The sequence below is a fragment of the Vulpes lagopus genome, chromosome 14 (assembly GCF_018345385.1).
Source record: "Vulpes lagopus strain Blue_001 chromosome 14, ASM1834538v1, whole genome shotgun sequence".
In the NCBI taxonomy this organism is placed as follows: domain Eukaryota; kingdom Metazoa; phylum Chordata; class Mammalia; order Carnivora; family Canidae; genus Vulpes; species Vulpes lagopus.
Window position 1 is genome coordinate 30711008 of NC_054837.1, and position 14559 is coordinate 30725566.

General features: G+C 41.5%; 1 protein-coding gene across 2 annotated transcripts in view; it reads left to right on the top strand.

Annotated features, from left to right (window-relative positions):
- The first annotated feature begins 414 nt into the window (after positions 1 to 414).
- The window catches only part of TCTN2 (tectonic family member 2), a 24845-nt gene continuing 10700 nt past the window's right edge, over positions 415 to 14559 (top strand). Inside the window, exons 1-11 of one of the 2 annotated variants that reach the window (XM_041729555.1) lie at positions 415 to 600; positions 739 to 846; positions 1280 to 1368; positions 2256 to 2451; positions 5239 to 5339; positions 8683 to 8879; positions 9336 to 9462; positions 10288 to 10426; positions 11686 to 11751; positions 12961 to 13095; positions 13347 to 13424. In XM_041729555.1, coding sequence (XP_041585489.1) covers positions 519 to 600; positions 739 to 846; positions 1280 to 1368; positions 2256 to 2451; positions 5239 to 5339; positions 8683 to 8879; positions 9336 to 9462; positions 10288 to 10426; positions 11686 to 11751; positions 12961 to 13095; positions 13347 to 13424 — 1318 coding nt within the window. In that variant the 5' untranslated portion in view covers positions 415 to 518. The remainder of the gene's footprint in view (positions 601 to 738; positions 847 to 1279; positions 1369 to 2255; positions 2452 to 5238; positions 5340 to 8682; positions 8880 to 9335; positions 9463 to 10287; positions 10427 to 11685; positions 11752 to 12960; positions 13096 to 13346; positions 13425 to 14559) is intronic. The other variant, XM_041729556.1, reaches the window with a different exon arrangement.

Genomic DNA, 14559 nt, shown 5'->3' on the forward strand with positions numbered 1-14559 from the left:
GGGAGCCTGCTTCTCCCTCTGCCTGTGTCTCTGCCTCTCTCTCTCTGTGTCTCTCATGAATAGATAAATAAAATCTTAAACCTGCCTACAAGCGCTTATGGCTCCGTGCGGCAAAAACAAGCAACACAAAACTCTTCAAAAAACTGGGAGGATAAAAACAATTCAACAGCGCTGCAGTTACAGCACGGCAGCCCCAGCCCCTTTTTTGTCCTCCCAAAGTGCCCATAAAAGTCAAGTTTATTAAGGAGCTTCTCCGGGAGCCAGCGCCCGTAGGCTCGCCCCCGCCGAGGGACTAGCGGGAGGCGCGGGGACCGCCTCCCTTTCCCCACCTCCGCGTGGAGGCGCCGGGGCGCAGGGCCTGTGGGCGGGGCCCTGAGGCCCGCTGCTGATTGGTGGTTGCCATAGCGCCGGCTGGCTTCACAAGATGGCGGCGGCGGGGCGGCGCGGGCCCCGTCTGCCGAGCTCCCGGGCTTCCGAGGTCGGCGCGGTTCCGTGAAGCGAGCCCCCAGGCCTCAGGCATGGGCTTGCCGCCGCCGGCCCCCCTGCTCCTGGGGCTTCTCCTTCTGCAGGGCGTCCTGAGGCCGCTGTGGGGGGACCTGGGTGTGTACCGCAGGGCCGGGGCCTGCAGGCCGGCGCGGGGGCGGGGTTGGGAACGAGGCGTTTAAGGGGCCAGACTTGGGACCCCTCACGGAGTCCTTGCAGCTGGTAAATCCACCCTTCCCCTTCTTTCCCGCCTAGTTTTCATCCCAGCTTTCATCCGCATGACCAGCCCCGCGGCCAGCGCGTCCCTGGTCGGACGCACCGAGGATGTGACCGTGACCCTGGCCCTGCTGCAAGACAAGGAGGGTAAAGAGTCCGGCCCTTCCTGTGGGGAGGGTGGGGGCTGGGCGGCCCACGGAGCCTGGCCACGTGGCACCCTGGGAGGTGGCGTCCTCGCGGCGCCGGCAGTGGGAGCAGGGATGGGGGGCCGCTGCGGACCACCGCTGGCCGACCAGGGTTCGGTGAAAGCGAGCTTGGGGCCGCCATGGCTAGCATCCACTGAGCTGTCTGTCCCCTGTGCTTTACGTGCATCACCGTATTTTCCTTGTAAGAACAGTAATATCCTTTCATGTCCTTTAACAAATGAAGACACTGCAGTTCAGAGAGGTTGTCACTTGTCCAAAGTCGCACAGCTTATGAACGGCCCAATCCTCATTCCCTCCTAGGGAGCCTGAGTCCAGCATGGACCCCCTTAGCTGCTGGGCAATCCCGCCTTGCATCCTAATCTTCTCTCCTATAGGGTTATTACCGGTTCCTGCTTGTGGAGTGCTGACTAATGAGACAGGAGAATGGAGCTTGACTGTGACCCCTAGTGTGGTAAGGTCAGAGGTAAAATGTCCTCGGTTAGCACTCATGGACACGTGCAGTTAGTGTTTCTGCAGGGCTTTCTTGGTTGGTCAAGATACATAGTTTTCCCTCTGCTTGGAACTACCATGAAACTGTAGGTTATCAGTTCCAGTGGACACCCACCCAACTCAGTGGGGCTCACCCTAGATTCAGGGATCCTTGGACGAGTTTCAAGAAGTTTGTGAACCCTCTGAAGTTGTCTGTAATGTTATTTGTGTGCCTGCATTTTTCTGAGGAGAGGGTTGCCAGCTCACATCAGATTATCAAATGGATCCATGACTCAAAAATCTTCATAAGCCACTGGCCTCACCCAGCTCTGATCTTACATGAAAGAATACTCAAGCCCAGAGGAGTTAAATATCTTCCATTTAATAAATGTTTTATTGAGTGCCTAGTATGTGCAAGACATCAAATCTGGAGATAAAGGCTGAGAAAGGCAGACTTTGCTTATACCGCAGGAACTAGGGACTGTTTTCATTGACTTTTGTGTGTATTTCATCTGCTGATATGCTGGTAGGATGATAAAGTCGCTAAAAAGGTGCTGGGCATACTGAGTTAATTTACCTGACAGACCTATGTTTAGGCTTCTCTAACTCTCCAAAAGTTGCTTGCTTTTCTGTTAAACTGAGGATTAGGAATCAGGGCGTGCATATTGCCCAGGTTTACAGGGTAAGATCAAACAGAATGATATGATCTTTGTATATAGTTCTCCTTTTGTCAAGTGAACTGAAGCTGATATGTAATTTTATTGTGTTTTCCATTATGTGTTCTTAGAATTATTCGTGCTATGTTGAGTCACTTTATTTATTTATTTATTTATTTATTTATTGTTGAGTCACTTTAAAAGGGACAGCACGTTTTCCTTTCAGAATGCGTTGGATGTGACAGTGAGGTTGAAGAGGGGTCTGCAAAGGTGTTTCTCTAATGAGACGGATTCCTTCTCAGAGTCCCCGTGTATTGTCCAGACTCTTCTGGTTTCAGCATCTCGCAATTCATCCTGCTTAGCACATCTGCTCATTCGAGTGGAAATTTATGCCAACTCTTCTTTGGCCCATAATGCATCAGGTTAGTAAAGTCTTTGAGAATCAAAACATTCATTCCAGACATTATCTGTCAGATTATAAGCATATGACACGCAATCTATGCACTCTGCTCTTGAATCAATTTTACCTTTCTAAAAAAAAAAAATAAAAAAAAAATTTTACCTTTCTAAACATACTTCCTTTTTGCTTAATTTTCTTATTTTAGAAATTTATAATTTGTACTATTTTACTTAATTAAGACCTATTTTATTTTGTGCTATTGTTCATATCCTTGTAGATTACCTTCAAGGGAGAAAGAGAAGTTTGTTTCTGTGTATTGATTCTTGTGACTCCATCTTAAAACCAAAAACAACAACAACAAAAAAGAAACGAGGGAAAGATTAATTAAGTTTACAAAACAAACAGAAAACCCACAATAAATTTTCAGTCAAAGTTGCCTGCCAGCTCCCTTTTCAGAGGCAGCCTCTTAATTTCCGCTTATGGAGGCGTGTGATATTCTCTTGTTTAAAAACAATACACACACATGCACTAATAACATGCAATTTACTATTCTATTCTATACCTTTTAAAAATAAATTCCATATAAATGTAGGTTCACCTATTTTTTTTAAGAGCTGCATAGTATTCCCTTGTGTGGCGATACCATTGTTTGACTAGTCTCTTACTGATGGAATTTAAGGCACTTCTAGCTTATGATGTATAACTAGCACTATAGCAGATATCACATGTTTTTGGACATTAACATGGCAGTGTTCTGAGAACAAGAGAATGTAGATGTGCCAATGGTGCCATCGCCATGTTCCCTATGTCCTGCAACCACCTCTAGCATTTCTTGCCTTTATGATCACCCGGAATGAAGGGAGATGTGTTCCTCCTTAATAGCAAAGGTCTGTCACTTTGAGACTCTCACACTGGTACTTCCATCACCTCACTGTGGTCCTCCTGGTGATTTTGGAAGTGGAGGAGGATTAGGTAAGTTAAGACAGTGCCATTCAGCCGGCTACTCTGCCCTCATTGTGCCAGCATGGAAAGATCTCCAAGATAAATCTCCAACTGTGGAAAGCAGATACAGATGGGTACATATAGCATGGAGTAAGAATATATATTTATATTTGCATAAAGAAGTTCTGGAAGGCTATCTGAGAAGCTAACCATGTGGGACCGTTTTGGAGAGGGATGTGGGAACAGGAAGGGGCTGGCTGTGAGGACTTCATTGTGTACCTTTTTTAGATGCTCTTTTTTGGACATGTGAATCTGTGACCTAATTAAAGGTTTAAAGTTTTGTTTTTAGAAGAAAAACATTTTCTAATATCTAAAATTCAAAACAAAACAAAACAATAATATTCTGTGGGTGCTTAAAACTATGGGAGGGATTAGCTATACCATTCAAAGTAGCCTTTTTTCTTTTAAAAATATGCTTAACTATATTTAGGTAATATCTCAGAATGTCTTTGTACAAATAGCCAAACTTAGGAAAGTTAGAGTCTTTGTATATTAGTAATTATGAGATGTCTGCTCTGACCCCATGAAGGTATGAAACATTTTGCACCCAGTCACACAGAGCTCAGAACAAGAAAAAGGATGGAAGGACAGATAGGAGGTATATGGTATGCCTAGTAACAGTAAGCTAGCAAATGGCATAGGAGACATATAGATAGATATACAGGCATCTATCTATATATCATATAGTAAAACCCTACTCTAAAATGCCTTGTTTCTGTCCCATGGGTTTGATTATACTGATGGTCAGACCCTTGTCTGGCCTGAGTAACATAGTCTGTTACTCACACCTTCTCATTCCTGACGCATTGACTTACTGGGGTTCTACCATTATATAGCATAGACTATGTAATTAGCTGATCTTTAGATGCTTCAACTGTCACATTGAAGTTAACTGTTACATAGAATCTGAAGAAATAATTGCTACATAGTTTTTCAACATGTACCAAATCTTGGGGCAAAAGTGAAATTCAGGGGGCACTTGGGTGGCTCAGTTGGTTAAGCATCTGACCCTTGATCTTGGCTCAGGTCTTGATCTCACAGTTGTGAATTTAAGCTCTGCATTGGGCTCCATGCTGGGTGTGGACCCTACTTTAAAAAAAAAAAAAAAACACACACACACAAAATTCAGCAGACTTAAAATTTTACCTGATAAATTATTGCAGAGAAACTAGAAAGATTACTCTCTGGATTCTGAGTTAGGAGGTTGAAATGCAATATAACATATTCCTTTTCCAATCCATGTAAAAATTATTTATTTCCCCTACACTTTCACACTTGAACCAGAAAAAGGATGTGAAGAATTGGGTTTGTGGTGCAATGGGACATGAGGCTGAGCAGGTAGCATGATTAGATATAATCTTATGGCCAAATAGGCCCAGATAAGCTGTCTGAAATGTCACCATGGCTTTGGTTTTATCTGCTGGAAGAGGTAATGAATTTGAAGGACTCAATGCTTAATGTCAGTCCGTGTTATGAAAAGTGATTCTTCAGCATGTTGAAAAATAAAATCTGCATTATATTTATCCCAACTTGTAAATTTTAGTCACTTAATTATCTTTAAGATCAACCATGACTTTCCATTTATTGTAACTAGCCTAGTTTCCTATATTTGGGTCTTTGTTGGAGTAGCAGATAACAGGCCTCAGATAGGGTTTACACATAGCTCAGGGATTCCTTACTGTGTAATATTTGGTCCTGGTGATTAGTAAAACAATGGTTCAGCTTTCTTTTGAGTGTCAAAAAAATGTGGCAGTGCTTCGTCAGTGTTTCATAGCTGATGCAGTGTTTCTGTTGTTGTACTTTTCAGAGAATGTGACTGTTATTCCCAGCCAGGTGTATCAGCCCCTTGGTCCCTGCCCTTGTAATCTGACAGCCAACGCCTGTGACGTTCGCTGCTGCTGTGACCAGGTATGCCCTGCCAATGACTGATACAAAAGTTCTGATACCCGAGAGCATGTGGACAATACCAGCAGTTCCCCACCCCCAGCTTTTTGATGGATGGGCTGTGAAAACTCAGATTGTGTTTTGTGCTGCAGATTGTTTTCAAAATGAGTTTTCTTACCTAGTCCCATCAGTCTAGTTTTGGAAGCAAAAAATGTATCTCTTTGGATAAAGTCACAATTGAGATGATTATACCGAGAGGGTGGTATTTACTATCTTATTGAGAAGCCTTTATGGAAAGATCAAAAGGAAGGAAAAGATACTGGTTCAGTGATTTTATTTTTATTTTTATTTTTATTTTTATTTTTGGTGAATGTGTAGAGGTAGGTGTACAAGCCTCCCCATGACCTAATTTGAGAACATTTCCATCATCCCAAAAAGAACACTTTTGTGTCCTTCTGCAACTTCTGTTCCCAGTGCTCATCCCCGGGCCACTCTTCATCTGCTTTCTGGCTTATGGATTTGCCTGTTCTGGACATTGCATGTAAATGGATTCCTACAGCTGGTAGCATTCTGTGTCTGGCTTCTTTTACTAGGCATCTGTTTTAAAGGGTTCCACGTTGTGGCAGGTGTCAGTGGTGTGTTCCTTATGGCCAAGTCACACCCCATTGCAACCCTACTCTAAAATGCCTTGTTTCTGTCCCATGGGTTTGATTATACTGATGGTCAGACCCTTGCATTGGTCTATCCATTGCATGGATAGACCATACATTGCCAATCCGTGTTTCAGATGATGGACATTTGGATTGCTTTTGCTTTTTGGCTGTTATGAATAAAGCTTCTGTAAACATTTGTATGCAAATTTTTATTTGGACATGTGTTTCCATTTCTCTTGGGTATAGTACCTAGGAGTGGGATTGCTCTGCTCTATGGCAACTGTATGTTTCACCTTTTGAGGGACTGTTTTCCAAAGTGGTTCCTCCATTTTACGTTCTCATCAGCAGAATGAGGTTGCAATTTTTTTCCCATGTCCTCACCTTCATTTGTTATAATAATCTTTTTGATTACAGCCATCCTAGAAGGTGTGAAGTGGTATTTCATTATGATTTTGATTTGCCTTTTTCTTTCTTTCTTTCTTTCTTTCTTTCTTTCTTTCTTTCTTTCTTTCTTGTCTTGTCTTTTTTTTCTTTCTTTCTTTCTTCCCTTTCTTTTCTTTCTTTCGATTTTATGTATTTATTTGACAGAAAGGAGTACAGTGTTTCTTTTTTTTTTTAATTTTTATTTATTGGGATCCCTGGGTGGCGCAGCGGTTTGGCGCCTGCCTTTGGCCCAGGCCGCGATCCTGGAGACCCGGGATCGAATCCCACGTCGGGCTCCCGGTGCATGGAGCCTGCTTCTCCCTCTGCCTGTGTCTCTGAGAGGCCTGTGTCTGCCTGTGTCATCTGAGAGATGTCTCTGCCTCTCAGAGACACAGGCAGAGGGAGAAGCAGGCTCCATGCACCGGGAGCCCGACGTGGGATTCGATCCCGGGTCTCCAGGATCGCGGCCTGGGCCAAAGGCAGGCGCCAAACCGCTGCGCCACCCAGGGATCCCGAGTACAGTGTTTCATAGCTGACGCAGTGTTATGGGGAGCAGCAGAGGCAGAGGGAGAAGCAGATTCCCCACTGAGCAGGGAGCCTGATGTGGAACTCGATCCCAGGACCCTGAGACCATGACTTGAGCCTATGGCAGCCACTTCACCAATTGAGGCACCCAGGCGCCCCTGATTTGCATTTCTGTAGTAGCAAGATGATGTTGATCATCTTCTCATGTGCTTCCTGGCCATTCCTATATCTTTGAAGAAATGTCTATTGTAGACCCTTTGCCCATTTTTAAATGGGTTGCCTTTTTGTTGTTAAACTGTAAGAGTTCATTATACCTTCTGGTTATTAGTCCCAAATCAGGTATGTGATTTGCAACAAACGTCCCCTGTTGGGTAGGTTGCCCGCTTTCTTGTTGGTGTCATTTGAAGCCCAAGAGTTTCTTAATTTGCTGAAGTCTGATTGATCCATTTTTTCTTTTGTTGCTTGTGCTTTTAGTGTCATATCTAGGAAACCATTGCCCAATACAAATACATCTTTCTAATCCTTCTTTGAGGTTTAAGAGATGCAAAAGAGGCATGTTTGCTGGGGCCCTAGTCATCCCCATTTATGGTTGAGTGCAATTATGTTGTGGTTGGTTTTACAAAACAGAAAAGGAAAAAGCAGAAAAGCAAAGTTTAGGGCCTTCATTTATATTGTAATTCTCATACTAAGAATTGTACTTATAATAACAATTATATTTAATTTAAAAATAAGGAACATCATAAGTCAGTATTAATAGAACTGTTAAAATGGTGTTCTCTTCCTCTTTCTTCCAGACTGCAGTACTGTGTCCTATTTCTAACTTCTTGCATGTTTGTCCTATTTGGTATCGATGTAGACAGCACCAACCACTGGCATTGCTTAATCTTCTGGATCAGTGATGTCTTCGGGTGGCTGCTACTTACTGCTTTAAACATGGTCAATTTTTTAATTGAATTGTTCTTATTTAAAATTTACTTTTCTATTGTCAGTAAACAAGGGATTCAGGACATAATTAACTTTTAACTCTCAATCCTGTATGAAACAAAGAAGAATATGGATGAACAAGGATGAATAACAGAATATAGGAATAAAGTCACTTCTTGATCACATTGATTGGGTTGTGTTCTGATATGGCGAGGGCCTTAGTTAAGGATTTTATAGAGTATGGACTATTTGCCCCAACATAAAGTTTCTTTAGGATTCTAGGGATTTGGATGGTGATGACAATCAAAAAGAGAAGTTTACTCTTTACTCTGTTTTATTCCCCATTTGGAGTCTATTCCATATTCTCTTGTCGTCTTTTTTTTTTTTTTTTGGTGGACACATACTATGTTCCAAGTAAGGATGTGGTTCCCTGGAAGGTTTGAAATTCCTGACCTGGAGGCTCATAGGGAATTGATGAAGAAATTCCAGCAGGAGGGACGCCTGGGTGGCTTAGTTGGTTAAGCTTCTGCCTTGGGCTCAGGTCATGATCCCAGGATCCTGGGATCAGGCCTCACCTTCTGCTTCTTGCTCAGTGGGGAGCCTGTTTCTCCTTCTCCTGCCTGCTCATGCTCTCTCTCACTATCTCTGTTTCTCTCTCTCAAATAAATATCTTTTAAAAATAGATTATAGCAGGATTTTACTTTCCGTGAGCACAAAGCACCAGTACGCTGGATGGAGATTTGTTCTGTACTTCTTCAGGGGTGTACTGCTCTGCCACGAGCTGACAACGGGCACTGCAGAAGCTTCTGTCTACTCACTGCTGCTCTACATTTCCTCCTAAGGAATGCTCGTCAGATCTAACAGAGCTGTTCAGAGAGGCCTGTTTCACCGGCGTCTTTGGAGGTGACGTCAATCCTCAGTTTGACCAGCTGTGCTCTGTGCAGGAGCCCTACCGGACCCCGGGCTGGTTCCCGTTCCTGTGTGTTCAGTCCTCGCTGGCCAACTCACCCTTCCTGGGCTACTTCTATGACGGCTCTGTGTGCGTGTTGGGGCGCAGCCCTTGGGTGCTCATGACCTCTCCTGGGCCCATATAGCCCTGACTTCCTCGATTTGCCATTCAGTTCTAGAGTTCCATTAGCAGGTTTATTTTGTATTAAGTATTTGAAAGAATTGGGCCTCACTGATAATAAATTGGTTGATACCGCCAACAGCTAATAGTGATTATCTGGGTTTGAGAAAGGAGTGGTGGTCTCCCGGGGGTCTTGATTCCCTTTCTTGTACCTTTCCATAATGTTGAAATTTTACCACTTTACTATTATTATTGTTGAAGTAGAATTCATGTAACGAAATTTGCCACCAGCCACTTTCAAGTGTACAATTCTGTGGCTTTTAGCCCACATATTATTTTTGTAATTAAAAAAAGTAAAACAAAAATTAAAAGAAGAATTTTTCCTAGCTGCAAATATTAGTGATAATCCTTCTCATTGATTTCCAGTTCCTCTAGGCAGCATATTGCCTTTGAAGTACATCTGCATACTGATTACAGAGACTTTTCAGACTTCGGTTACAAACAAGGAGATCCAGTCATGACTCTAGACAAGGCATATTTGACCATTCCGCAGGTAATAATTTCCATTTTAATGTGCTAGAGTCTTTAAAATTTTTTCCCATCCTGTTTAACTTATACTGCTCTTAAAAATGTTAACCTAAGTTACTTATTTTTCTCCTGTGGACTTCCCAGGGACTCAACTCTTTATGGTCTGTGGATTTTATTTTTAACAGTCCATCTTAGATTAGCCACCATCTCTGCTACATCTCAGAGTGAACTCACCAACTAAAAGACATTCTATAAATTTCCATGGAAATAACTACCATTCTGAACTTCTGTTAGTTTTAACAGCCAATTTTTAGTAAGCTAGAAGTATATTATTTAATATTCCACAACTTTGAAAAATATCTCAAGGCTATAGAATTTTATATGAAATCTTTTTTTTAAGTCCAAAATCATGAGGAAAAAATATTTGTGGGAAGAAAACATAAGAGTCTAAACCATCTCTCTTCACTGTTCAGGGAATCCATTTTAATGGTTTTAACAAAAATCTGGTTGTCCCAAGGGAGAGAAAGACTAAGTTGAATATAATTATGTTTCTGAAAAAAAAACAAAAAACAACAAAAAAAAAAAATCATGTTTCTGCAAAGTAAATGGAGCAGGGTGTTTTCTTTGTTTCTGTTAAATATTTCTGCTCCTCAACCAGTAGCTTTCAGAGTTTGATTAGCAAATTAACTAAATATTTTATTTGTTGGCCATCTAGTCAGTGAACTCATTATTGTTGAAACTAACCCAGCAATAGGAGAAGACTGCAGAAAGAATGCCTGTATAAGACACTGACCTATATTTTATGCTTTGAAGAGAGGTCATAGCCCTGTTGGGATTTCCCCTCACCCAGGTGTCCCTGGCTGGGCAGTGCATGCAGGATGCGCCAGTGGCATTCCTTCAGAATTTTGATGTTCTGTGTGCTACTAATTTGGAAGTATACCAAGAGCAAGATATTATCAATGTGAAGATCAAGAATGGTGCCGTAGGAGGTATGTTACATTGGTTTGAGAAAAGAACACAGGGCGCCTCATTCGGTTAAGTGACTGAGTCTTGATTTTGGCTCATGTCGTGATCTCACGGTTCCGTGATAGATCCCTGCATCAGGTTCCCTGCTCAGCAGGGAGTCTGCTTCTCTGCCTCTGCCTCTGCCCCTCTCCTTGAGTGTTCTCTTTCTCTCTCGAATAATGAATAATGCTTTACAAAAAACAAAAAAACAAAAACAAAAAAACAAAAAAAAAAGAAAAGAAAAGAACACAGACCCGAGTGTCTGTCTACATAAACTGATCTCATGAGGATATGAATCACTTCTGCTGGATCAACTTTAAATATTTCAACTGTCAATTGAGGAAAATGTTTTCTTCAGAAAAAGTCCAGTTCCTTAGGGCAACACATTGCATATTAGTTCTTTAAAAATGGAGGTAAGCTTCATATAACATAAAATTAACCATGTTAAAATGTATAGATAGTGGCATTTAGTACCTTCACAGTGCTGTGCAACTACCACCTCTGTTTAGTTCCAAAACATTTTCCTCCCCTAAAGGAGACCCTGTACCCTAACCCCTAGTGACCACTCATCCCCTTTCTGTCTCTATGGATTGGCTTGTTCTGGACTTTCCATAAAAAAGGAATCCTATAATATGTGGTCTTTTGTGTTTGGCTTTTTTCACTTAGCATCATGTTTGCAAGGCTCATTCTCGCTGTGGCATGGATCAGAACTCCATTCCTTTTTATGCCTAAGTCCTGTTCCATCCTGTGAATATATGGGCCACATATGTCATCTGTTCATCCTTTGTTGGGCATTAGGGTTGTTTCCTGCTTTTGGTAGTTGTGGTTGTGCTGCTATGAATGCCCATGTACAAGTGTCTGTGTGGGCACCCATTTGCATCTCTCTTGGTTGTATCCCCAGTTGTGGGATTGCCAAGTCATGTGGTGAGGAAACTCCAGACCGCTCCTAAAGCAAGCACACCGTCTTCCATTCCTGCTGGCAGTGGACTGCATATTTGTTCCTGTAGGAGAGTAGCTCTCCGGGTCACTGTCACTGACTTTGGAATCTCTTCCTCAGTCATTACCGGATGTCAGGAACAGTGGGATTCCCATGATTGGCATTTTGGGAGCGAGAGAGTTTTGTAGCTGGCACATAGGTCAGACACAATTACTGTATTTTCCTAGTAAGCTTTCACTTGAATAAGTAAATATGATCGTGTTGGGCCATGTTGTCTTCTGGAGGCTAACTTCTTTATCTTTTTAGGCATCGTTCAACCAAAAGTAATCTATGAGGAAGCAGCCGACCCAGACAAATTCATCACCAGTACAGGTATTTGAATTCATGCTTTTATATTACTTCTACAGAAATATGTAGTTCATTTCCTCTAAGTAATATGTAGTCCTAGAGGGAAAATACATTTTTATTAGGAATTTACAGAGGTTCACAACAGTTAGAATTTTGTCTAATACACATTTTATTTCTTCCCTGTTCCATTTTGCCTTGTTTCAGAGCAATATCTGTGCCCTGGAGCCAGCTCCTCATAGCTGTGAGTTAATGTGGACTCCAGGGTCTCTGCTAGTTTTCAGGGCCTGTGAACATTTTCTGAAATATTTTTCAGGGAGCCAACATTTATGCTTCTTGCTCTCTTTTCTTCTTTTTCTTATTTATTTAAAATTTTATTTATTATTTATTCATGAGAGCCAGAGAGAGAGAGAGAGAGAGAGAGAGAGAGAGGCAGAGAGGCAGAGAGACACAGGCAGAGGGAGAAGCAGGCTCTACGCAGGGAGCCTGATGCGGGACTTGATCCAGGACTCTGGGATCTTGCCTTGAGCCAAAGGCAGATGCTCAACTGCTGAGCCACCCAGCATCACCCCCCCCCCTTTATTTAATAACTAAACTTTGCAGTTTTTTTTTTAAAAGATTTTATTTATTTACTTGAGAGAGATTGAGAGAGCAAGAGCAGGGGGGAGAGAGAGAGAGAGAGGCAGACTCTCCACTGAATGGGATGCCCAATGTGGGACTTGATCCCAGGACCCTGGAATCATGACCTGAGCTGAAAGCAGATGCTCAACCAACTGAGTTACCCAGTCACCCTAAACTTTGCGTTCTGATGCAGCTAAACAAGTTATTCAGAGTTTGACTAATATTACCAAGATTTTTGTTGTTAATGAAAGATATTTGTGTTTCTTTACAATGTGTCATAATTCTCAAATTTATTCATTTATCAAACCTTAGCGAAGTACCTACAATAAAAAAAAAAAAGTACCTACAATATAGTAGTGAGCTACATAGCAGGCCTCTGCTCTTAAGGGCCTGACATTCTGTAGTCCTTCATTTTTGACATTCTTTTGAGTGTGTGCTCTGTGCTCTGTATTGAGCTATGAGCCACATTCTGGGGGTACAGAAATAGAAAGGAAGGGCAGACCTCACCCAGGATATTGTGATGTTGTAGAGGAGGTGGCCAATGCTGATTTGATGGGGCCAGTAATAAATGGCCAAGGAGGATCATTAATTTATGAAAGCATTTTTTATTTGTAGAAATACTTTTCAGGAATGAATCAACCTCCAGAAACGTGAACGTGGAAGAACATTATATTTTCAGATGGAATAATAATACAATCAGTGAAATAAATGTCAAAATTATTAGGGCAGAAATTAATGCCCACCAAAAAGGTAACTTTGTTGAGGGCAGTGGGAATGTATTCAGTTTAAAACATTTTATTCTTTCTTTAAGTTTCTCATAATTATTACATGTAAAACTAAGTCAGACTTGTTTCTTATTTGTATTTGTGATTTAAGAGAACACTTTTTTTCTTTTGCATGTCAAAATGTAATTATACGGTAAAGAAAATAACACTGTGGGGGATAATTTCTCTTCCTAGTGAAATGGTGCACATTATATTTTTATTTTGTTTTATTTCTAGGGATCATGACACAGAGATTTACAGTAAAATTTTTAAGCTATAATAGTGATAATGAAGAGGAATTTTCTGGAAATCCAGGTAAGACAGTATATGTCAACTGCTGATCCTACAAACGATTTCGATTCAATACTCTTGTACTACTATGATGATTGTTAAGTAACTCTCTACAATTTTAGTTTGTGACTCTAACCTTTCTCTTTTTTTTTGTGACACTGTATTCTTTTTCTGACAACAACTTTTTTTTTTTTTTTTAAGATGTTACTTATTTATTCGTGAGAGACATAAAGACAGAGAGGCAGAAACATAGGCAGAGGTAGAAGCAGGCTCCATGCAGGAAGCCGGATGTGGGACTCAATCCCGGGACTCCAGGATCATGCCCTGAATCAAAGGCAGACACTCAACTGCTGAGCCACCAGGCATCCCATGGGTTATTTTATTTTATTTTTTTATTTTTAGGATTTTATTTATTTATTCAAGAGAGAACTAGAGAGAGAGGCAGTGACATAGGCAGAGGGAGAAGCAGGCTCCATGCAGGAAGCCCGATGTGGGACTCGATCCTGGGATTCTAGGATCACGCCCTGAGCCGAAGGCAGACACTCAACCCCTGAGCCACCCAGGCATCCCTTTGTGTTGTTGTTTTACATGAAGTGTCCTAGATAGTTACAAGTTGTTGTAAATGCAAAACATTCTTTCTCATTAGGTACTAGTCTTTTGGGGGGGGAAAAAAAAGTAATTCTTTTGAAGTGTTGGTAAAATTAGCCTTTTTAAGGAATAAGAAGCTATGGAAGATGAATTCCTAACCTGGGATCCATGGAAAGACTTCACTGGGACTGTGAACAGTCATGCTGCACATTTTGTAATTATGTACAAATATAGCATCACCGGATTTGTTGTATGTTTGTTTGCTCCTTTAATTCACTGTTGCCTCCTCAGCACCTAAAACAGTAGGGAGAACTTCATACCCAACATGCCAGCTGCTAACCATGCAATGTGGCCAGTGGCATATATGGAAATGATACTTGGATATATTGAGTTGAATAAAATATATTATTCAAATTAACTTCATCTACTTTTTCTCTTTTTTTGATGGGGCTACTAGAAACATTTTTTTAACGTCTAAAAAATTCTAAAAATGTGTCATATTTTAAAATCACATATGTGGTTTGGGTTATATTCCTGTTGGGCAGCACTGACTTAGACCATAGTAGGTGTT